The 25,673-nt window shown below is 49.5% G+C and overlaps 1 protein-coding gene across 1 annotated transcript; it reads right to left on the reverse strand.

Moving 5' to 3' along the window:
- Positions 1–1,800: 1,800 nt before the first annotated feature.
- On the reverse strand, positions 1,801–2,733 carry LOC142204367 (olfactory receptor 11L1-like). Its single transcript, XM_075275681.1, has one exon. It carries the CDS (start codon positions 2,731–2,733, stop codon positions 1,801–1,803), a length of 933 nt encoding a protein of 310 aa, XP_075131782.1.
- Positions 2,734–25,673: the final 22,940 nt, after the last annotated feature.

Raw genomic sequence — 25,673 nt, forward strand, 5'->3', positions numbered from 1 at the left:
AGAATGTTCTATATGATCACAATGTACATGGGTCAAGCTAGTGGGCAAACACTGTTATTTCCCTGGGAAACCTGATTGGGGGTGGCTTCCCGGCGGTCAGTTTTAACAGCCATTTATTTGAATGGGTTCTTAAAGCAAATCGTCGATGTCCATATGCAGCCTCTTCGCAGTTTATTTTTGCATGGACACAAAGTCAGACATACAGGACATACTTTGTGTCTGTGCAAAAAAAATTGGTATCCCTGTAGAGTCTGCATACGGACCCCAGCATAGAGGCCATGGGATTACAGAGCAGTACTATTATGGTGCTGGGCATTAACCCTTAGTACAATGTAATAGTATGCCAAAGAATGAAAGAGGGTTAAAACAATAGAAATGTCACATTGCTGCATTATTGCATTATTACTACAACACACTGAACCCACAAAAATAAAACCTGCAAGAAAATGGTGCAATCGTGTTTTTTTTTCCAATTCTACCACATTCTGAATTTTTTTTAAGCTTCCCGATACATTGTTCAGAATATCAAATGGTGTCGTTATGAAGCCCCATTTGTCTGGCAAGAAATTTGCCCACCAATATTGATTCAGGCAGGACTTGCTCGGTCCAAACCAAAGGTGCTTTTATTTTACTCTCGTCAGACGCCAGAGGAAATTCATCGGAGGTCCAGTGGGGGTGCAGAAAAATAATACACACTGGTAGCCATCTTTCCTTACCTTTCACGGGCTCCCTCATGGTGTCTGGTGCTTATTCCCCAGAGACTGGTTCTCTTTTGGCCTCTTTTGTGATATTGCAGGGCTCAGCGGTCCATGATGCACCATGATGCATTGACGCAAGCACCTGCACTAGAAGACAACCAAAGAGTATCAAAGATGGCGGGAAACGTGCACCAAACAATATAAGGGAACCCAGAAGAGGTGAGGAGAGGGAAATGTTTATTATTATGTTGTGACCCTCCAATGGGCCTCTGAGAAATATATTCTGGCCGACCTGGAAATTTTTGCAAAAAATCATGAAGAATCTGGTTAATTACAAATTGGTTTGCTCACATCTACACACCGTTTTCTAAAAGGCGGTGGGGTATGAATATTAATTGCCAGTGGTCAGAGCTCCAAGCACCATCACAAAAGAGGATTTTCTTATTTTTATTTTTTTGAGAGCTTTCAGACAATGCCCAAGCAGTGCAAAAGATTGCACCAAACACATTCTTAGGAAAGGATTGGGTTAAGGCCCTGTGTCCCTGGTACGGACATGGCTTTCTGTCTGGATCACAGGTGGTCTGAGACATTGTAAATCGAGCCGATCTTCAGATTTCAGGATCGATTTTAAAATCTGATTTCTGATCATTTTCCAGATGATCCTGATCGTGAAATTTGCTCTGAATCCGATCTTTTCCGATCCTGATCACTCAACCCTAGTCAATGCTTCTCTATGGGAAAAGTCACTTTTAGGGTGCATGCACACTGAGTAATGCCGGGCGTGTATGAGAGCCGTACACGCCGGCATTACGGCAGACTGCCGAACACTTCCCATTCACTTCAATGGGAGCGCTCGTAAACGCCGCTGTTACGAGCGCTCCCATTGAAGTGAATGGGAAGTGTTCGGCAGCCCTGCTGTAACGCCGGCGTGTACGGCTCTCATACACGCCCGGCGTTCCGTAGTGTGCATGCACCCTTAGGGTTGAGCCGATCTTGAGATTTCAAAATCCGATTTCCAATCATTTTCCAGCAGATCGTGAAATTTGCTCGATCGCCGATCAGAATTCGATCTTTTCCGATCCCGATGGCTCAACCCTAATCATCATCTCATAAGCCTGATATGTCTATTGAAGGCTTCCTTTATGTCCCTATTTCTAAAACAATATATGATGGGGTTGATACAAGGAATGACCACCGTATACAGCAGAGACAGGACTTTGCTTGCAGTTAAGGATTGTCCTCGTGTTGGGACAAGATATGTGCAGAGAAGGGTGCCATAATACATGGAAACCACAGTCAGGTGGGAGCTGCAGGTGGTGAAAGCCTTCTGCCTACCCGTGACTGATGGGATTCTTAAAATGGTGAAAATGATATATGAATAAGACACAATCACTACAATGAACTGAAAGAGAGCCATTGGGATGACCAATAAGGTGACTTCTACCTGTACAAGAAAGGTCTCCGAACAAGAAAGTTCGAGCAGAGGAGAAAGATCACAGAAGTAATGGTCAATGACATTGGGTCCACAAAACTCTAAATTACAGATGGCGAGGACGTGGTTTAATATTAAGGAAAAACTCAAAACCCAAGAAAAGGTGATGAATCTCATACAAAATGAATAATCCATGATAGTGTTATAAGACAGTGGGTTACAAATGGCGAGATATCTGTCATAGGACATCCCGGTAAGGAGGAGAGACTCCAATGCCAGCGAGGCACTAAAGAAATAGAACTGAGTCAGGCAGCCTGGGAAGGTGACGGTGGCATCATGGTCCAGGACTACATACAGCGTGTTGGGTATGATACTGGTGGCCATCATGGAGTCAGATATGGAGAGCTGTGTGAGGAAGAAGTACATTGGAGAGTGCAGGCGATGGCTGCGAGATACGAGGAGGATTATCATCCCATTCCCACAAATTGTTACATAGTAAATGAGGACGAACACAATGAAGAGCAAAACACTGAGCTCATGGAAGGTCCGAAATCCCAGAAGATGGATCTCAGTGATCATGGTTATATTTCTGACTGGCACCATCTGTGAATACATCCAATGTTAGCCCAGGAGAAACCTGTTGGGTAGCAAATATATATTGTATACATAGTTACATAGTAGATGAGGTCGGATAAAGACATTAGTCCATCAAGTCCAACCTATAACCCTACAATCCCTACAGTGTTGGGATCAACACTACAATCCCTACAATCCCTACAATATACAGTTAGACTAGACAGATCAAATTTTTACTGTCAATCCATTCAGATGGTGTGGTGAACATTGACTGCAGGATAGGAGGGGTTAAGGATCTATTTTTTGTGATGATTCCTATGGACATGTGCATTGTGCAGAGAGAAGGGAAGTGGATAAAGACAGGCCAAGAGTCAGTAACATAGATATGGCAGGTCATGGAGGGCAACAAGATGAGATGAGGAACTACAGAGGATCAGACAACTGTAAAAATACACAACTTCTATGGATACGGGAAGAAAGGGTTAAGTTCCTTGCCCATGGTGCGGAGGCATGGCCCTTACTGGACTGAAGAACATTTGAAGACTCATATGGCAGAGTAAGGAGGGGAGCAAACGTCTTAGCACAACCAGGCTTTGGAAGTCGGTGGGTACTTCACTTTTGGGTGGAATTCCTCAATTTACAGTTCAATTTACAGTATTTAATGTACAGTCGGCCTGGGACAATTCCGGGAGACGATTGATTCTTTTATGTTTTCATGTTCCGAATGTCTAAAGAGCTGCCATAGAACATCCCAGTTCGTGAGGGTTACTATAGACAGAATTAGGGTGAACTCACCAGACCTGTCTTATTGTATCTCTCTCCTATCCTCCAACCTTCCGCACTTATGTATCTCAATCTATCAAAGTAAACTAGTGACTTCTGTTTTTAGCGATTTTTGGAATTTTTCTTCCAGGCATTAAATACATTTAATTGGGAACAAAAATCAGCAGCTATGGCCTCCTCTCTCCCTTCGCTGTAGCTAACGCTTACCTTTCTGTTTTTGTTATTCTAGGTTATAGTTTTGCTTTCTGGATTCCTAGACTCCGCCGTCTTCTATTGTTGGCAGTGAGACATCTCACATATTCCATCAGAAATACATAACCACATCATGACTATCAGAAGGTTTTCCCAGGTGGTTGTTTGCATTGTGGCGACACGTAGAATTGTAAAGATCTGGGTTTAGTCATTGTCAGGGTGTTCATGAAATGATCTCTGGTTATATACACGGCTGCTTTTATACAGTAATGACTGTATCTCTGTATCCAGATCACTGTCCCCAGGGAACAATTACTGGAGAATAATACACGGGAGAATGTAGTGATTGTGAGAGTAATTGTATAACATGAGAGGACTGAAAAAGAGAAGTGTAAGGGAAAGTTCAGGTTCCGGACCAAAAACCGGGTAGCCATGTCTGAAAGCCGGTGCCTAGTTTTCAGACCCCCCTTCTAATTCTATACAGTTATTTTGCAGTCTGTAGCTTTCCATATGGGGGAAGGGTTACAAACATGTTAGGTGAGGTTCACATCTGGGCTGGACATGACCATCAATCGGGTCTGGCTCTCCATCCATCAAAGAACTAGACCGCTGTTTTAGAAGTCACATACAGACCCTGGCAGACCTCATTGATAACAGCGGGGTCTGATGGGTTTCCACTGCTTCGAAACTGAAACTGGTGAAGAGAGAAGCCCTCTGTGCATTCTGGGTTATATGACTTGTCCACAAATGGCAGATTGTTTCACCTGGACCACTTCTGGTGGTAGAGCTGAGTAGTAACAATTAGAGATGAGCGAGTAGTATTCAATCAAGTAGGTATTCAAATGAATACTATGGTATTCAAAATACTCATACTCGTTTGAATACTATTGCAATTTGCAGTAAAGATTCAATTCAGAACCAGTGTTGATTTGCCAAATGCTGTATAGCATTTGGCAAATCAACGCTGGTTCTGCAGCAGGCTCTTCTTTGCTAGTTGGGAGAGCTGGCAGCTTGCAGTTACGAGGAAGCTGACTTTTTCTCATAGGAATGCATTGACCAGCGTTGATTGGCCGAATGCTATACAGTGTACAGCATTAGGCTGATAAACCCTGGCTCTGCTGGAGGCTCGTCTGTGAGGAGGCGGACTATAAGATCGGACCACAGCAGTCTCCATTGTGGTCCTATCTTACACTCCGCTTCCTCACAGACGAGCCTCCAGCAGAGCCAGGGTTTATCAGCCTAATGCTGTACACTGTATAGCATTCGGCCAATCAACGCTGGTCAATGCATTCCTATGAGAAAAAGTCAGCTACCGCATAACTGCAAGCTGCCAGCTCTCCCAACTAGCAAAGACAAGCCTGTTCACATTAGCACTTGCCTCCCATCCGGAAGGAGTCAGCAGGAGGACCCCCCCCATCGGATGGAATATCAGTGCAACTGCAAGCACTGTGCAGTTAAAGCGCATGGACCCATAGACTATAATGGGGTCCGTGAGTTTTAACTGCACAGCACTCCTCCTAAACACTCTTTCACACTTATCGCTCCTTGCTCCCAAGTACTCTTAATTTCTTGACATCCAGATGTTAATGCTAGCCAGCGCATGGACATCATACCCAAGGTTCTGATGCTGGCCAGTATCTGGACACTGTATGTGGAGAACGTGTCGAGTATTATGGAGTTAGGAACAGTATTTGACCCTGGTCAGTGCCTATTGAGTCCAATGTTGGGCACCAAGTCTGCCTGAATCCACGGACACCATTGCAGTCCCTGAGATTGCTATTACAGTCATTATCACTCAGTAGGGTACTGCCACTGGAAGAAAATCGTCACAAACCAAAGTTTCTGGCCATATGCACTCACCGCCCTTCCTCAGGTGTCATCGGTTACTCCTGAGTGTGTATAAGCCCTCCTTCCCCTGTCATTAACCCTGTAAGAGATATATGTTATGGACATGTGCAGCTTAGTGCATTGCAAATGAGTTTAGGATAACTTGCGCTGGCTGCAGCCGAATGTGGTGTCTACGTTGGGGAGTCATTAGATCTGTGAAAATGGCATTACATCATGGCAACCAATAACCACCAACAATTCAAAAGTTTTCATCCTCAATTTGTAAAAACTGCATTTCTACTGGTTGATTTCTTTACTTGAGACATATCTGTTGTGAAATATAGGACTTTATGGAGACAGCTGGCAATTTGAAATTAAACAGATTTAACCCCTTCCCGCCGATGGCATTTTTTGATTTCCGTTTTTTGTTTTTGACTCCCCTTCTTCTAAACCCCATAACTTTTTTATTTCTCCGCTCCCAGAGTCATATGAGGTCTTAGTTTTTGCGGGACAAATTTTTCTTCATGATGCCACCATTATTTATTCTATATAATGTACTGGGAAGCTGGAAAAAAGTTCAGAATGGGGTGGATTTGAAGAAAAAATGCATTTCTGCGACATTCTTACGGGCTTTGGTTTTACAGCGTTCACTGTGCAGCCAAAATGACCTGTCCCCTGTATTCTGTGTTTCGGTACGGTTCCAGGGATACCAAATTTATATGGTGTTATTTACATTTTGACCCCTTAAAAAAAATCCCAAACTGTGTTAAAAATTTTTTTTTCTAAAACTCGCCATATTCTGACGGCAGTAACTTTTTTATACGTGCGTGTACGGGGATGTATAGGGCGTCTTTTTTTGCGGGGCTGGGTGTACTTTTTAGTTCTACCATTTTCGGGAAATGTTATTGCTTTGATCACTTTTTATTCAAATTTTTATCAGAATTAAAACAGTGAAAAAACGGCGGTTTGGCACTTTTGACTATTTTTCCTGCTACGGCGTTTACCGAACAGGACAAATATTTTTATAGATTTGTAGAGCGGGCGATTTTGGACACGGGGATACCTAAAATGTATGTGTTTCACAGTATTTAACTACTTTTATATGTGTTCTAGGGAAAGGGGGGTGATTTGAATTTTTAATACTTTTTATATTATTTTTTTACTTTTTAAAAAATTTTTTTTTTGCATTTATTAGACCCCTAGAGGTGTTGAACCCAGGGGGTCTGATCACTAATGCAATGCATTACAATACTAATGCTTTGCAATGCATTGCAAAAAATCATCCTTTCTTTTGCAGGCTGCATAGACCAGCCTGCAAAAGAAAGAGCTTGCAGACAGAGCTTGGGAGCCTTGTAAAGCCTTTGACCGTGGCGCCGGAGGGGTTAATGCCTCCGATAGGTCCAGGGACCGATCAGAGGCATTAGAGCCGGTTGTCTACTGCTTAAAGGGGTTAAAGAACAAAGGGGTTAAAGAACAAAGCTACCCTCGTACAGCCATTCTGAATACTACCAATAGGTCAAAAATAAATCTCAACTGGACTAGACAAACTTAGACTGTAGCAGATTCAGCAAGGTGTCTGATGCTGGCATATTCTTAGACTGTCTAGTTTGCACATCCTATTAATTGTTTTTAATGTTCTTGGTGTATTTTTGGCACAATTTTAGCACACAGAGATGCAACTTAGGCCGTAACCCTTTCCCACGAGGTTACGACTCGAGACACTTGATAAATGTAGCACACAACATACTAAACAGTTTTCTGGTGTAATTAGAGATGGGCAACCTTTTATGGATTATTTTGTGATGAACACGTTTGGTACAAAAACACTTCAAATTGGCTTAAAACATAATGTAATATGTAATACTGTGAGAGCTCCTAGGACCTCTATGTAGAACACTCTTATTGCTCCTAGGAACCTATCTATAAAACATAGTGTAGAATACTCTTAGGACTCCTAGGAACCTATCTATAATTAGAGATGAGCGAACACTAAAATGTTCAAGGTTCGAAATTCGAATCGAACAGCCGCTCACTGTTCGTGTGTTCGAACGGGTTTCGAACCCCATTATAGTCTATGGGGAACAGATACTCGTTAAGGGGGAAACCCAAATCCGTGTCTGGAGGGTCACCAAGTCCACTATGACACCCCAGGAAATGATGCCAACACCTCTGGAATGACACTGGGACAGCAGGGGAAGCATGTCTGGGGGCATCTAACACACCAAAGACCCTCTATTACCCCAACATCACAGCCTAACTACACACTTTACACACTCAATACCACCTCTCTGACAGTAGGAAAACACCTTGAAACATGTGTATTTGGCAATTGCAGTGAGGAGAGCTTGTCACCAGCAGTGAATTTGGCCCTTGTAGTGAGTTGAGGTTGGCACCAACATTTGTTTTGAAAATCAGGGTGGATTGAGCCTCTAACCAGCAGAGTTGGGGCAAATTCATGGTGGAGGGAGCCTCTAACCAGCCCAGTTTGGGCAAATTCATGGTGGAGGGAGCCTCTAACCAGCCCAGTTTGGACCAATTCATGGTGGAGGGAGCCTCTAACCAGCCAAGTTTGGGCAAATTCATAGTGGAGGGAGCCTCTAAACAGCCCAGTTTGGGCAAATTCATGGTGGAGGGAGCCTCTAAACAGCCCAGTTTGGACCAATTCATGGTGGAGGGAGTCTCTAACCAGCCCAGTTTGGGCAAATTCATGGTGGAGGGAGCCTCTAACCAGCCCAGTTTGGGCAAATTCATGGTGGAGGGAGCCTCTAACCAGCCCAGTTTGGACCAATTCATGGTGGAGGGAGCCTCTAAAAACCCCAGTTTGGACCAATTCATGGTGGAGGGAGCCTCTAAAAACCCCAGTTTGGACCAATTCATGCTGGAGGGAGCCTCTAAACAGCCCAGTTTGGGCAAATTCATGGTGGAGGGAGCCTCTAAACACCCCAGTTTGGACCAATTCATGGTGGAGGGAGCCTCTAAAAACCCCAATTTGGACCAATTCATGGTGGAGGGAGCCTCTAAACAGCCCAGTTTGGGCAAATTCATGGTGGAGGGAGACTCTAACCAGCCCAGTTTGGGCAAATTCATGGTGGAGGGAGCCTCTAAAAACCCCAGTTTGGACCAATTCATGGTGGAGGGAGCCTCTAAACAGCCCAGTTTGGGCAAATTCATGGTGGAGGGAGCCTCTAACCATCCCAGTTTGGACCAATTCATGATGGAGGGAGCCTCTAAACAGCCCAGTTTGGGCAAATTCATGGTGGAGGGAGCCTCTAACCAGCCCAGTTTGGACCAATTCATGGTGGAGGGAGCCTCTAACCAGCCCAGTTTGGACCAATTCATGGTGGAGGGAGCTTCTAACAAGCAGAGTTGTGGGAAAGCAGGGTGGAGGGAGCCTCTAACCAGCAGAGTTGGTGGAAATCAGGGTGGAGGGAGCCTCTAACCAGCAGAGTTGTGGGAAAGAAGGGTGGAGGGAGCCTCTAACCAGCAGAGTTGGTGGAAATCAGGGTGGAGGGAGCCTCTAACCAGCAGAGTTGTGGGAAAGCAGGGTGGAGGGAGCCTCTAACCAGCAGAGTTGGGGCAAATTCATGGTGGAGGGAGCCTCTAAAAACCCCAGTTTGGACCAATTCATGGTGGAGGGAGCCTCTAAAAACCCCAGTTTGGACCAATTCATGGTGGAGGGAGCCTCTAAAAACCCCAGTTAGGCCAAATTCATGGTGGAGGGAGCCTCTAAACAGCCCAATTTGGGCAAATTCATGGTGGAGGGAGCCTCTAAAAACCCCAGTTAGGCCAAATTCATGGTGGAGGGAGCCTCTAAACAGCCCAGTTTGGACCAATTCATGGTGGAGGGAGCCTCTAAACAGCCCAGTTTGGACCAATTCCTGGTGGAGGGAGTCTCTAACCAGCCCAGTTTGGGCAAATTCATGGTGGAGGGAGCCTCTAACCAGCCCAGTTTGGGCAAATTCATGGTGGAGGGAGCCTCTAACCAGCCCAGTTTGGACCAATTCATGGTGGAGGGAGCCTCTAAAAACCCCAGTTTGGACCAATTCATGGTGGAGGGAGCCTCTAAAAACCCCAGTTTGGACCAATTCATGCTGGAGGGAGCCTCTAAACAGCCCAGTTTGGGCAAATTCATGGTGGAGGGAGCCTCTAAAAACCCCAGTTTGGACCAATTCATGGTGGAGGGAGCCTCTAAAAACCCCAATTTGGACCAATTCATGGTGGAGGGAGCCTCTAAACAGCCCAGTTTGGGCAAATTCATGGTGGAGGGAGCCTCTAACCAGCCCAGTTTGGGCAAATTCATGGTGGAGGGAGCCTCTAAAAACCCCAGTTTGGACCAATTCATGGTGGAGGGAGCCTCTAAACAGCCCAGTTTGGGCAAATTCATGGTGGAGGGAGCCTCTAACCAGCCCAGTTTGGACCAATTCATGATGGAGGGAGCCTCTAAACAGCCCAGTTTGGGCAAATTCATGGTGGAGGGAGCCTCTAACCAGCCCAGTTTGGACCAATTCATGGTGGAGGGAGCCTCTAAAAACCCCAGTTTAGACCAATTCATGGTGGAGGGAGCCTCTAAAAACCCCAGTTAGGCCAAATTCATGGTGGAGGGAGCCTCTAAACAGCCCAATTTGGGCAAATTCATGGTGGAGGGAGCCTCTAACCAGCCCAGTTTGGGCAAATTCATGGTGGAGGGAGCCTCTAAACAGCCCAGTTTGGACCAATTCATGGTGGAGGGAGCCTCTAAACAGCCCAGTTTGGGCCAATTCATGGTGGAGGGATTCTCTAAAAAACCCAGTTTGGACCAATTCATGGTGGAGGGAGCCTCTAACCAGCCCAGTTTGGGCAAATTCATGGTGGAGGGAGCCTCTAACCAGCCCAGTTTGGACCAATTCATGGTGGAGGGAGCCTCTAACCAGCCCAGTTTGGACCAATTCATGGTGGAGGGAGCCTCTAAAAACCCCAGTTTGGACCAATTCATGGTGGAGGGAGCCTCTAAAAACCCCAGTTTGGACCAATTCATGCTGGAGGGAGCCTCTAAACAGCCCAGTTTGGGCAAATTCATGGTGGAGGGAGCCTCTAAAAACCCCAGTTTGGACCAATTCATGGTGGAGGGAGCCTCTAAACAGCCCAGTTTGGGCAAATTCATGGTGGAGGGAGCCTCTAACCAGCCCAGTTTGGGCAAATTCATGGTGGAGGGAACCTCTAAAAACCCCAGTTTGGACCAATTCATGGTGGAGGGAGCCTCTAACCAGCCCAGTTTGGGCAAATTCATGGTGGAGGGAGCCTCTAAACAGCCCAGTTTGGGCAAATTCATGGTGGAGGGAGCCTCTAAACAGCCCAGTTTGGGCAAATTCATGGTGGAGGGAGCCTCTAAACAGCCCAGTTTGGGCAAATTCATGGTGGAGGGAGCCTCTAAACAGCCCAGTTTGGGCAAATTCATGGTGGAGGGAGCCTCTAACCAGCCCAGTTTGGGCAAATTCATGGTGGAGGGAGACTCTAACCAGCCCAGTTTGGGCAAATTCATGGTGGAGGGAGCCTCTAAACAGCCCAGTTTGGACCAATTCATGGTGGAGGGAGCCTCTAAACAGCCCAGTTTGGGCCAATTCATGGTGGAGGGAGTCTCTAAAAAACCCAGTTTGGACCAATTCATGGTGGAGGGAGCCTCTAAAACCCCAGTTTGGACCAATTCATGATGGAGGGAGCCTCTAAACAGCCCAGTTTGGGCAAATTCATGGTGGAGGGAGCCTCTAAACAGCCCAGTTTGGGCAAATTCATGGTGGAGGGAGCCTCTAACCAGCCCAGTTTGGGCAAATTCATGGTGAAGGGAGCCTCTAACCAGCCCAGTTTGGGCAAATTCATGGTGGAGGGAGCCTCTAACCAGCCCAGTTTGGGCAAATTCATGGTGGAGGGAGCCTCTAAAAACCCCAGTTTGGACCAATTCATGGTGGAGGGAGCCTCTAAACAGCCCAGTTTTGGCAAATTCATGGTGGAGGGAGCCTCTAACCAGCCCAGTTTGGACCAATTCATGATGGAGGGAGCCTCTAAACAGCCCAGTTTGGGCAAATTCATGGTGGAGGGAGCCTCTAACCAGCCCAGTTTGGACCAATTCATGGTGGAGGGAGCCTCTAACCAGCCCAGTTTGGACCAATTCATGGTGGAGGGAGCTTCTAACAAGCAGAGTTGTGGGAAAACAGGGTGGAGGGAGCCTCTAACCAGCAGAGTTGGTGGAAATCAGGGTGGAGGGAGCCTCTAACCAGCAGAGTTGTGGGAAAGAAGGGTGGAGGGAGCCTCTAACCAGCAGAGTTGGTGGAAATCAGGGTGGAGGGAGCCTCTAACCAGCAGAGTTGGGGCAAATTCATGGTGGAGGGAGCCTCTAAAAACCCCAGTTTGGACCAATTCATGGTGGAGGGAGCCTCTAAAAACCCCAGTTTGGACCAATTCATGGTGGAGGGAGCCTCTAAAAACCCCAGTTAGGCCAAATTCATGGTGGAGGGAGCCTCTAAACAGCCCAATTTGGGCAAATTCATGGTGGAGGGAGCCTCTAAAAACCCCAGTTAGGCCAAATTCATGGTGGAGGGAGCCTCTAAACAGCCCAGTTTGGACCAATTCATGGTGGAGGGAGCCTCTAAACAGCCCAGTTTGGACCAATTCATGGTGGAGGGAGTCTCTAACCAGCCCAGTTTGGGCAAATTCATGGTGGAAGGAGCCTCTAACCAGCCCAGTTTGGGCAAATTCATGGTGGAGGGAGCCTCTAACCAGCCCAGTTTGGACCAATTCATGGTGGAGGGAGCCTCTAAAAACCCCAGTTTGGACCAATTCATGGTGGAGGGAGCCTCTAAAAACCCCAGTTTGGACCAATTCATGCTGGAGGGAACCTCTAAACAGCCCAGTTTGGGCAAATTCATGGTGGAGGGAGCCTCTAAACACCCCAGTTTGGACCAATTCATGGTGGAGGGAGCCTCTAAAAACCCCAATTTGGACCAAATCATGGTGGAGGGAGCCTCTAAACAGCCCAGTTTGGGCAAATTCATGGTGGAGGGAGACTCTAACCAGCCCAGTTTGGGCAAATTCATGGTGGAGGAAGCCTCTAAAAACCCCAGTTTGGACCAATTCATGGTGGAGGGAGCCTCTAAACAGCCCAGTTTGGGCAAATTCATGGTGGAGGGAGCCTCTAACCAGCCCAGTTTGGACCAATTCATGATGGAGGGAGCCTCTAAACAGCCCAGTTTGGGCAAATTCATGGTGGAGGGAGCCTCTAACCAGCCCAGTTTGGACCAATTCATGGTGGAGGGAGCCTCTAAAAACCCCAGTTTGGACCAATTCATGGTGGAGGGAGCCTCTAAAAACCCCAGTTAGGCCAAATTCATGGTGGAGGGAGCCTCTAAACAGCCCAATTTGGGCAAATTCATGGTGGAGGGAGCCTCTAACCAGCCCAGTTTGGGCAAATTCATGGTGGAGGGAGCCTCTAAACAGCCCAGTTTGGACCAATTCATGGTGGAGGGAGCCTCTAAACAGCCCAGTTTGGGCCAATTCATGGTGGAGGGATTCTCTAAAAAACCCAGTTTGGACCAATTCATGGTGGAGGGAGCCTCTAACCAGCCCAGTTTGGGCAAATTCATGGTGGAGGGAGCCTCTAACCAGCCCAGTTTGGACCAATTCATGGTGGAGGGAGCCTCTAACCAGCCCAGTTTGGACCAATTCATGGTGGAGGGAGCCTCTAAAAACCCCAGTTTGGACCAATTCATGGTGGAGGGAGCCTCTAAAAACCCCAGTTTGGACCAATTCATGCTGGAGGGAGCCTCTAAACAGCCCAGTTTGGGCAAATTCATGGTGGAGGGAGCCTCTAAAAACCCCAGTTTGGACCAATTCATGGTGAAGGGAGCCTCTAAACAGCCCAGTTTGGGCAAATTCATGGTGGAGGGAGCCTCTAACCAGCCCAGTTTGGGCAAATTCATGGTGGAGGGAACCTCTAAAAACCCCAGTTTGGACCAATTCATGGTGGAGGGAGCCTCTAAACAGCCCAGTTTGGGCAAATTCATGGTGGAGGGAGCCTATAACCAGCCCAGTTTGGACCAATTCATGATGGAGGGAGCCTCTAAACAGCCTAGTTTGGGCAAATTCATGGTGGAGGGAGCCTCTAACCAGCCCAGTTTGGACCAATTCATGGTGGAGGGAGCCTCTAACCAGCCCAGTTTGGACCAATTCATGGTGGAGGGAGCCTCTAAAAACCCCAGTTTGGACCAATTCATGGTGGAGGGAGCCTCTAAAAACCCCAGTTTGGACCAATTCATGCTGGAGGGAGCCTCTAAACAGCCCAGTTTGGGCAAATTCATGGTGGAGGGAGCCTCTAAAAACCCCAGTTTGGACCAATTCATGGTGGAGGGAGCCTCTAAACAGCCCAGTTTGGGCAAATTCATGGTGGAGGGAGCCTCTAACCAGCCCAGTTTGGGCAAATTCATGGTGGAGGGAACCTCTAAAAACCCCAGTTTGGACCAATTCATGGTGGAGGGAGCCTCTAACCAGCCCAGTTTGGGCAAATTCATGGTGGAGGGAGCCTCTAAACAGCCCAGTTTGGGCAAATTCATGGTGGAGGGAGCCTCTAACCAGCCCAGTTTGGGCAAATTCATGGTGGAGGGAGCCTCTAACCAGCCCAGTTTGGACCAATTCATGGTGGAGGGAGCCTCTAACCAGCCCAGTTTGGGCAAATTCATGGTGGAGGGAGCCTCTAACCAGCCCAGTTTGGACCAATTCATGGTGGAGGGAGCCTCTAACCAGCCCAGTTTGGACCAATTCATGGTGGAGGGAGCCTCTAAAAACCCCAGTTTGGACCAATTCATGGTGGAGGGAGCCTCTAAAAACCCCAGTTTGGACCAATTCATGCTGGAGGGAGCCTCTAAACAGCCCAGTTTGGGCAAATTCATGGTGGAGGGAGCTTCTAAAAACCCCAGTTTGGACCAATTCATGGTGGAGGGAGCCTCTAAAAACCCCAATTTGGACCAATTCATGGTGGAGGGAGCCTCTAAACAGCCAAGTTTGGGCAAATTCATGGTGGAGGGAGCCTCTAACCAGCCCAGTTTGGGCAAATTCATGGTGAAGGGAGCCTCTAACCAGCCCAGTTTGGGCAAATTCATGGTGGAGGGAGCCTCTAACCAGCCCAGTTTGGGCAAATTCATGGTGGAGGGAGCCTCTAAAAACCCCAGTTTGGACCAATTCATGGTGGAGGGAGCCTCTAAACAGCCCAGTTTTGGCAAATTCATGGTGGAGGGAGCCTCTAACCAGCCCAGTTTGGACCAATTCATGATGGAGGGAGCCTCTAAACAGCCCAGTTTGGGCAAATTCATGGTGGAGGGAGCCTCTAACCAGCCCAGTTTGGACCAATTCATGGTGGAGGGAGCCTCTAACCAGCCCAGTTTGGACCAATTCATGGTGGAGGGAGCTTCTAACAAGCAGAGTTGTGGGAAAACAGGGTGGAGGGAGCCTCTAACCAGCAGAGTTGGTGGAAATCAGGGTGGAGGGAGCCTCTAACCAGCAGAGTTGTGGGAAAGAAGGGTGGAGGGAGCCTCTAACCAGCAGAGTTGGTGGAAATCAGGGTGGAGGGAGCCTCTAACCAGCAGAATTGTGGGAAAGCAGGGTGGAGGGAGCCTCTAACCAGCAGAGTTGGGGCAAATTCATGGTGGAGGGAGCCTCTAAAAACCCCAGTTTGGACCAATTCATGGTGGAGGGAGCCTCTAAAAACCCCAGTTTGGACCAATTCATGGTGGAGGGAGCCTCTAAAAACCCCAGTTAGGCCAAATTCATGGTGGAGGGAGCCTCTAAACAGCCCAGTTTGGACCAATTCATGGTGGAGGGAGCCTCTAAACAGCCCAGTTTGGACCAATTCATGGTGGAGGGAGTCTCTAACCAGCCCAGTTTGGGCAAATTCATGGTGGAGGGAGCCTCTAACCAGCCCAGTTTGGGCAAATTCATGGTGGAGGGAGCCTCTAACCAGCCCAGTTTGGACCAATTCATGGTGGAGGGAGCCTCTAAAAACCCCAGTTTGGACCAATTCATGGTGGAGGGAGCCTCTAAAAACCCCAGTTTGGACCAATTCATGCTGGAGGGAGCCTCTAAACAGCCCAGTTTGGGCAAATTCATGGTGGAGGGAGCCTCTAAACACCCCAGTTTGGACCAATTCATGGTGGAGGGAGCCTCTAAAAACCCCAATTTGGACCAATTCATGGTGGAGGGAGCCTCTAAACAGCCCAGTTTGGGCAAATTCATGGTGGAGAAAGACTCTAACCAGCCCAGTTTGGGCAAATTCATGGTGGAGGGAGCCTCTAAAAACCCCAGTTTGGACCAATTCATGGTGGAGGGAGCCTCTAAACAGCCCAGTTTGGGCAAATTCATGGTGGAGGGAGCCTCTAACCAGCCCAGTTTGGACCAATTCATGATGGAGGGAGCCTCTAAACAGCCCAGTTTGGGCAAATTCATGGTGGAGGGAGCCTCTAACCAGCCCAGTTTGGACCAATTCATGGTGGAGGGAGCCTCTAAAAACCCCAGTTTGGACCAATTCATGGTGGAGGGAGCCTCTAAAAACCCCAGTTAGGCCAAATTCATGGTGGAGGGAGCCTCTAAACAGCCCAATTTGGGCAAATTCATGGTGGAGGGAGCCTCTAACCAGCCCAGTTTGGGCAAATTCATGGTGGAGGGAGCCTCTAAACAGCCCAGTTTGGACCAATTCATGGTGGAGGGAGCCTCTAAACAGCCCAGTTTGGGCCAATTCATGGTGGAGGGATTCTCTAAAAAACCCAGTTTGGACCAATTCATGGTGGAGGGAGCCTCTAACCAGCCCAGTTTGGGCAAATTCATGGTGGAGGGAGCCTCTAACCAGCCCAGTTTGGACCAATTCATGGTGGAGGGAGCCTCTAACCAGCCCAGTTTGGACCAATTCATGGTGGAGGGAGCCTCTAAAAACCCCAGTTTGGACCAATTCATGGTGGAGGGAGCCTCTAAAAACCCCAGTTTGGACCAATTCATGCTGGAGGGAGCCTCTAAACAGCCCAGTTTGGGGCAAATTCATGGTGGAGGGAGCCTCTAAAAACCCCAGTTTGGACCAATTCATGGTGAAGGGAGCCTCTAAACAGCCCAGTTTGGGCAAATTCATGGTGGAGGGAGCCTCTAACCAGCCCAGTTTGGGCAAATTCATGGTGGAGGGAACCTCTAAAAACCCCAGTTTGGACCAATTCATGGTGGAGGGAGCCTCTAAACAGCCCAGTTTGGGCAAATTCATGGTGGAGGGAGCCTCTAACCAGCCCAGTTTGGACCAATTCATGATGGAGGGAGCCTCTAAACAGCCTAGTTTGGGCAAATTCATGGTGGAGGGAGCCTCTAACCAGCCCAGTTTGGACCAATTCATGGTGGAGGGAGCCTCTAACCAGCCCAGTTTGGGCAAATTCATGGTGGAGGGAGACTCTAACCAGCCCAGTTTGGGCAAATTCATGGTGGAGGGAGCCTCTAAACAGCCCAGTTTGGACCAATTCATGGTGGAGGGAGCCTCTAAACAGCCCAGTTTGGGCCAATTCATGGTGGAGGGAGTCTCTAAAAAACCCAGTTTGGGACCAATTCATGGTGGAGGGAGCCTCTAAAACCCCAGTTTGGACCAATTCATGATGGAGGGAGCCTCTAAACAGCCCAGTTTGGGCAAATTCATGGTGGAGGGAGCCTCTAAACAGCCCAGTTTGGGCAAATTCATGGTGGAGGGAGCCTCTAACCAGCCCAGTTTGGGCAAATTCATGGTGAAGGGAGCCTCTAACCAGCCCAGTTTGGGCAAATTCATGGTGGAGGGAGCCTCTAACCAGCCCAGTTTGGGCAAATTCATGGTGGAGGGAGCCTCTAAAAACCCCAGTTTGGACCAATTCATGGTGGAGGGAGCCTCTAAACAGCCCAGTTTTGGCAAATTCATGGTGGAGGGAGCCTCTAACCAGCCCAGTTTGGACCAATTCATGATGGAGGGAGCCTCTAAACAGCCCAGTTTGGGCAAATTCATGGTGGAGGGAGCCTCTAACCAGCCCAGTTTGGACCAATTCATGGTGGAGGGAGCCTCTAACCAGCCCAGTTTGGACCAATTCATGGTGGAGGGAGCTTCTAACAAGCAGAGTTGTGGGAAAGCAGGGTGGAGGGAGCCTCTAACCAGCAGAGTTGGTGGAAATCAGGGTGGAGGGAGCCTCTAACCAGCAGAGTTGTGGGAAAGAAGGGTGGAGGGAGCCTCTAACCAGCAGAGTTGGTGGAAATCAGGGTGGAGGGAGCCTCTAACCAGCAGAGTTGGGGCAAATTCATGGTGGAGGGAGCCTCTAAAAACCCCAGTTTGGACCAATTCATGGTGGAGGGAGCCTCTAAAAACCCCAGTTTGGACCAATTCATGGTGGAGGGAGCCTCTAAAAACCCCAGTTAGGCCAAATTCATGGTGGAGGGAGCCTCTAAACAGCCCAATTTGGGCAAATTCATGGTGGAGGGAGCCTCTAACCAGCCCAGTTTGGGCAAATTCATGGTGGAGGGAGCCTCTAACCAGCCCAGTTTGGACCAATTCATGGTGGAGGGAGCCTCTAACCAGCCCAGTTTGGGCAAATTCATGGTGGAGGGAGCCTCTAACCAGCCCAGTTTGGGCAAATTCATGGTGGAGGGAGCCTCTAACCAGCCCAGTTTGGACCAATTCATGGTGGAGGGAGCCTCTAAAAACCCCAGTTTGGACCAATTCATGGTGGAGGGAGCCTCTAAAAACCCCAGTTTGGACCAATTCATGCTGGAGGGAGCCTCTAAACAGCCCAGTTTGGGCAAATTCATGGTGGAGGGAGCCTCTAAAAACCCCAGTTTGGACCAATTCATGGTGGAGGGAGCCTCTAAAAACCCCAATTTGGACCAATTCATGGTGGAGGGAGCCTCTAAACAGCCCAGTTTGGGCAAATTCATGGTGGAGGGAGCCTCTAACCAGCCCAGTTTGGGCAAATTCATGGTGGAGGGAGCCTCTAAAAACCCCAGTTTGGACCAATTCATGGTGGAGGGAGCCTCTAAAAACCCCAATTTGGACCAATTCATGGTGGAGGGAGCCTCTAAACAGCCCAGTTTGGGCAAATTCATGGTGGAGGGAGCCTCTAACCAGCCCAGTTTGGGCAAATTCATGGTGGAGGGAGCCTCTAAACAGCCCAGTTTGGGCAAATTCATGGTGGAGGGAGCCTCTAAACAGCCCAGTTTGGGCAAATTCATGGTGGAGGGAGCCTCTAACCAGCCCAGTTTGGGCAAATTCATGGTGGAGGGAGACTCTAACCAGCCCAGTTTGGGCAAATTCATGGTGGAGGGAGCCTCTAAACAGCCCAGTTTGGACCAATTCATGGTGGAGGGAGCCTCTAAACAGCCCAGTTTGAGCCAATTCATGGTGGAGGGAGTCTCTAAAAAACCCAGTTTGGACCAATTCATGGTGGAGGGAGCCTCTAAAACCCCAGTTTGGACCAATTCATGATGGAGGGAGCCTCTAAACAGCCCAGTTTGGGCAAATTCATGGTGGAGGGAGCCTCTAAACAGCCCAGTTTGGGCAAATTCATGGTGGAGGGAGCCTCTAACCAGCCCAGTTTGGGCAAATTCATGGTGAAGGGAGCCTCTAACCAGCCCAGTTTGGGCAAATTCATGGTGGAGGGAGCCTCTAACCAGCCCAGTTTGGGCAAATTCATGGTGGAGGGAGCCTCTAAAAACCCCAGTTTGGACCAATTCATGGTGGAGGGAGCCTCTAAACAGCCCAGTTTTGGCAAATTCATGGTGGAGGGAGCCTCTAACCAGCCCAGTTTGGACCAATTCATGATGGAGGGAGCCTCTAAACAGCCCAGTTTGGGCAAATTCATGGTGGAGGGAGCCTCTAACCAGCCCAGTTTGGACCAATTCATGGTGGAGGGAGCCTCTAACCAGCCCAGTTTGGACCAATTCATGGTGGAGGGAGCTTCTAACAAGCAGAGTTGTGGGAAAGCAGGGTGGAGGGAGCCTCTAACCAGCAGAGTTGGTGGAAATCAGGGTGGAGGGAGCCTCTAACCAGCAGAGTTGTGGGAAAGAAGGGTGGAGGGAGCCTCTAACCAGCAGAGTTGGTGGAAATCAGGGTGGAGGGAGCCTCTAACCAGCAGAGTTGTGGGAAACAGGGTAGAGGGAGCCTCTAACCAGCAGAGTTGGGGCAAATTCATGGTGGAGGGAGCCTCTAAAAACCCCAGTTTGGACCAATTCATGGTGGAGGGAGCCTCTAAAAACCCCAGTTTGGACCAATTCATGGTGGAGGGAGCCTCTAAAAACCCCAGTTAGGCCAAATTCATGGTGGAGGGAGCCTCTAAACAGCCCAATTTGGGCAAATTCATGGTGGAGGGAGCCTCTAAAATTCCCAGTTAGGCCAAATTCATGGTGGAGGGAGCCTCTAAACAGCCCAGTTTGGACCAATTCATGGTGGAGGGAGCCTCTAAACAGCCCAGTTTGGACCAATTCATGGTGGAGGGAGTCTCTAACCAGCCCAGTTTGGGCAAATTCATGGTGGAGGGAGCCTCTAACCAGCCCAGTTGGGGCAAATTCATGGTGGAGGGAGCCTCTAACCAGCCCAGTTTGGACCAATTCATGGTGGAGGGAGCCTCTAAAAACCCCAGTTTGGACCAATTCATGGTGGAGGGAGCCTCTAAAAACCCCAGTTTGGACCAATTCATGCTGGAGGGAGCCTCTAAACAGCCCAGTTTGGGCAAATTCATGGTGGAGGGAGCCTCTAAAAACCCCAGTTTGGACCAATTCATGGTGGAGGGAGCCTCTAAAAACCCCAATTTGGACCAATTCATGGTGGAGGGAGCCTCTAAACAGCCCAGTTTGGGCAAATTCATGGTGGAGGGAGCCTCTAACCAGCCCAGTTTGGGCAAATTCATGGTGGAGGGAGCCTCTAAAAACCCCAGTTTGGACCAATTCATGGTGGAGGGAGCCTCTAAACAGCCCAGTTTGGGCAAATTCATGGTGGAGGGAGCCTCTAACCAGCCCAGTTTGGACCAATTCATGATGGAGGGAGCCTCTAAACAGCCCAGTTTGGGCAAATTCATGGTGGAGGGAGCCTCTAACCAGCCCAGTTTGGACCAATTCATGGTGGAGGGAGCCTCTAAAAACCCCAGTTTGGACCAATTCATGGTGGAGGGAGCCTCTAAAAACCCCAGTTAGGCCAAATTCATGGTGGAGGGAGCCTCTAAACAGCCCAATTTGGGCAAATTCATGGTGGAGGGAGCCTCTAACCAGCCCAGTTTGGGCAAATTCATGGTGGAGGGAGCCTCTAAACAGCCCAGTTTGGACCAATTCATGGTGGAGGGAGCCTCTAAACAGCCCAGTTTGGGCCAATTCATGGTGGAGGGATTCTCTAAAAAACCCAGTTTGGACCAATTCATGGTGGAGGGAGCCTCTAACCAGCCCAGTTTGGGCAAATTCATGGTGGAGGGAGCCTCTAACCAGCCCAGTTTGGACCAATTCATGGTGGAGGGAGCCTCTAACCAGCCCAGTTTGGACCAATTCATGGTGGAGGGAGCCTCTAAAAACCCCAGTTTGGACCAATTCATGGTGGAGGGAGCCTCTAAAAACCCCAGTTTGGACCAATTCATGCTGGAGGGAGCCTCTAAACAGCCCAGTTTGGGCAAATTCATGGTGGAGGGAGCCTCTAAAAACCCCAGTTTGGACCAATTCATGGTGGAGGGAGCCTCTAACCAGCCCAGTTTGGGCAAATTCATGGTGGAGGGAGACTCTAACCAGCCCAGTTTGGGCAAATTCATGGTGGAGGGAGCCTCTAACCAGCCCAGTTTGGGCAAATTCATGGTGAAGGGAGCCTCTAACCAGCCCAGTTTGGGCAAATTCATGGTGGAGGGAGCCTCTAACCAGCCCAGTTTGGGCAAATTCATGGTGGAGGGAGCCTCTAAAAACCCCAGTTTGGACCAATTCATGGTGGAGGGAGCCTCTAAACAGCCCAGTTTTGGCAAATTCATGGTGGAGGGAGCCTCTAACCAGCCCAGTTTGGACCAATTCATGATGGAGGGAGCCTCTAAACAGCCCAGTTTGGGCAAATTCATGGTGGAGGGAGCCTCTAACCAGCCCAGTTTGGACCAATTCATGGTGGAGGGAGCCTCTAACCAGCCCAGTTTGGACCAATTCATGGTGGAGGGAGCTTCTAACAAGCAGAGTTGTGGGAAAGCAGGGTGGAGGGAGCCTCTAACCAGCAGAGTTGGTGGAAATCAGGGTGGAGGGAGCCTCTAACCAGCAGAGTTGTGGGAAAGAAGGGTGGAGGGAGCCTCTAACCAGCAGAGTTGGTGGAAATCAGGGTGGAGGGAGCCTCTAACCAGCAGAGTTGTGGGAAAGCAGGGTGGAGGGAGCCTCTAACTAGCAGAGTTGGGGCAAATTCATGGTGGAGGGAGCCTCTAAAAACCCCAGTTTGGACCAATTCATGGTGGAGGGAGCCTCTAAAAACCCCAGTTTGGACCAATTCATGGTGGAGGGAGCCTCTAAAAACCCCAGTTAGGCCAAATTCATGGTGGAGGGAGCCTCTAAACAGCCCAATTTGGGCAAATTCATGGTGGAGGGAGCCTCTAACCAGCCCAGTTTGGGCAAATTCATGGTGGAGGGAGCCTCTAACCAGCCCAGTTTGGACCAATTCATGGTGGAGGGAGCCTCTAACCAGCCCAGTTTGGGCAAATTCATGGTGGAGGGAGCCTCTAACCAGCCCAGTTTGGACCAATTCATGGTGGAGGGAGCCTCTAACCAGCCCAGTTTGGACCAATTCATGGTGGAGGGAGCCTCTAAAAACCCCAGTTTGGACCAATTCATGGTGGAGGGAGCCTCTAAAAACCCCAGTTTGGACCAATTCATGCTGGAGGGAGCCTCTAAACAGCCCAGTTTGGGCAAATTCATGGTGGAGGGAGCTTCTAAAAACCCCAGTTTGGACCAATTCATGGTGGAGGGAGCCTCTAAAAACCCCAATTTGGACCAATTCATGGTGGAGGGAGCCTCTAAACAGCCAAGTTTGGGCAAATTCATGGTGGAGGGAGCCTCTAAACAGCCCAGTTTGGGCAAATTCATGGTGGAGGGAGCCTCTAACCAGCCCAGTTTGGGCAAATTCATGGTGAAGGGAGCCTCTAACCAGCCCAGTTTGGGCAAATTCATGGTGGAGGGAGCCTCTAACCAGCCCAGTTTGGGCAAATTCATGGTGGAGGGAGCCTCTAAAAACCCCAGTTTGGACCAATTCATGGTGGAGGGAGCCTCTAACCAGCCCAGTTTGGGCAAATTCATGGTGGAGGGAGACTCTAACCAGCCCAGTTTGGGCAAATTCATGGTGGAGGGAGCCTCTAAACAGCCCAGTTTGGACCAATTCATGGTGGAGGGAGCCTCTAAACAGCCCAGTTTGGGCCAATTCATGGTGGAGGGAGTCTCTAAAAAACCCAGTTTGGACCAATTCATGGTGGAGGGAGCCTCTAAAACCCCAGTTTGGACCAATTCATGATGGAGGGAGCCTCTAAACAGCCCAGTTTGGGCAAATTCATGGTGGAGGGAGCCTCTAAACAGCCCAGTTTGGGCAAATTCATGGTGGAGGGAGCCTCTAACCAGCCCAGTTTGGGCAAATTCATGGTGAAGGGAGCCTCTAACCAGCCCAGTTTGGGCAAATTCATGGTGGAGGGAGCCTCTAACCAGCCCAGTTTGGGCAAATTCATGGTGGAGGGAGCCTCTAAAAACCCCAGTTTGGACCAATTCATGGTGGAGGGAGCCTCTAAACAGCCCAGTTTTGGCAAATTCATGGTGGAGGGAGCCTCTAACCAGCCCAGTTTGGACCAATTCATGATGGAGGGAGCCTCTAAACAGCCCAGTTTGGGCAAATTCATGGTGGAGGGAGCCTCTAACCAGCCCAGTTTGGACCAATTCATGGTGGAGGGAGCCTCTAACCAGCCCAGTTTGGACCAATTCATGGTGGAGGGAGCTTCTAACAAGCAGAGTTGTGGGAAAGCAGGGTGGAGGGAGCCTCTAACCAGCAGAGTTGGTGGAAATCAGGGTGGAGGGAGCCTCTAACCAGCAGAGTTGGTGGAAATCAGGGTGGAGGGAGCCTCTAACCAGCAGAGTTGTGGGAAAGCAGGGTGGAGGGAGCCTCTAACTAGCAGAGTTGGGGCAAATTCATGGTGGAGGGAGCCTCTAAAAACCCCAGTTTGGACCAATTCATGGTGGAGGGAGCCTCTAAAAACCCCAGTTTGGACCAATTCATGGTGGAGGGAGCCTCTAAAAACCCCAGTTAGGCCAAATTCATGGTGGAGGGAGCCTCTAAACAGCCCAGTTTGGGCAAATTCATGGTGGAGGGAGCCTCTAACCAGCCCAGTTTGGACCAATTCATGATGGAGGGAGCCTCTAAACAGCCCAGTTTGGGCAAATTCATGGTGGAGGGAGCCTCTAACCAGCCCAGTTTGGACCAATTCATGGTGGAGGGAGCCTCTAACCAGCCCAGTTTGGACCAATTCATGGTGGAGGGAGCCTCTAACCAGCAGAGTTGGTGGAAATCAGGGTGGAGGGAGCCTCTAACCAGCAGAGTTGGTGGAAATCAGGGTGGAGGGAGCCTCTAACCAGCAGAGTTGTGGGAAAGCAGGGTGGAGGGAGCCTCTAACCAGCAGAGTTGGTGGAAATCAGGGTGGAGGGAGCCTCTAACCAGCAGAGTTCTGGGAAAGCAGGGTGGAGGGAGCCTCTAACCAGCAGAGTTGTGGGAAAGCAGGGTGGAGGGAGCCTCTAACCAGCAGAGTTGTGGGAAAACAGGGTGGAGGTAGCCTCTAACCAGCAGAGTTGGTGGAAATCAGGGTGGAGGGAGCCTCTAACCAGCAGAGTTGGGGGAAATCAGGGTGGAGGGAGCCTAGTATTAGCAGAATTGTGCAACGCTTATGGTGGATGAGTATGAGGATGCGGAGGAATTGGAGAGGTTGAGTACAGACATGGAGTTTCATGTTGGGGTGCTTTACACAGGTGGGCACAAAAATGAAGGCTCTATCCAGTGGTGGTTCATTTTTATCAAAGTGAGCCGGTCGGCACTCTCAGCTGACAGACGGGTGCGCTTGTCAGTGATGATGCCACCGGCTGCACTGAACACCCTCTCAGATAGGACGCTGGCGGCAGGACAGGACAGCACCTCCAAGGCATATAGGGCAAGTTCAAGCCACAGGTCCAACTTCGACACCCAATACGTGTAGGGCGCAGATGGGTCGGAGAGGACAGGGCTGTGGTCGGAAAGGTATTCCCGCAACATGCGCCTATACTTCTCACGCCTGGTGACACTAGGACCCTCTGTGGCGGCACTTTGGCGAGGGGGTGCCATCAAGGTGTCCCAGACCTTAGACAGTGTTCCCCTCGTTTGTGTGGACCGGTGAGAACTTGGTCGCCTACTGGAGGAACTGCCCTCCCTGCTGCCAACGTCACATGCTGGAAACATCTCCATCATATTCTGCACCAATTGCCTGTGGCAAGCATTGATGCGATTGGCCCTCCCCTCTACCGGAATAAAAGACGAGATGTTGTTTTTATACCGGGGGTCAAGGATAGCAAAGATCCAGTACTGGTTGTCCTCCATGATTTTGACAATACGCTTGTCGGTTGTAAAGCACCCCAACATGAACTCAGCCATGTCTGCCACAGTGTTAGTTGGCATGACTACTCTGGCCACACCGGAAAGTTCAATCTCCATTTCCTCCTCATCCTCCATGTCTACCCATCCGCGCTGCAACAATGGGACGATTCGAAGTTGCCCGGAAGCCTCCTGTATCACCATCACATCATCGGACAACTCTTCTTCCTCCTCCCCCTCCTCCTCCTCCTCCTCCTCCATTAAACGCGATGAAGCGGACAGATGTGTGGACCTACTCTCCAGCTGTGACGGATCGGATGCTATCCCTGACTCCTCTGTGTGATCTGAGTTATCCCTGATGTCAATCAGGGATTCTCTCAGAACACACAAGAGCGGGATTGTAAGGCTCACCATCGCATCCTCAGAGCTCACCCTCCTTGTGGACTCCTCAAAGACCCGTAGGATGTCACAAAGGTCTCTCATCCATGGCCACTCATGGATGTGAAACTGAGGCAGCTGACTTTGTGGCACCCTAGGGTTTTGTAGCTGGTATTCCATCAAAGGTCTCTGC

The sequence above is a fragment of the Leptodactylus fuscus genome, chromosome 5, assembly GCF_031893055.1.
Source record: "Leptodactylus fuscus isolate aLepFus1 chromosome 5, aLepFus1.hap2, whole genome shotgun sequence".
In the NCBI taxonomy this organism is placed as follows: Eukaryota; Metazoa; Chordata; class Amphibia; order Anura; family Leptodactylidae; genus Leptodactylus; species Leptodactylus fuscus.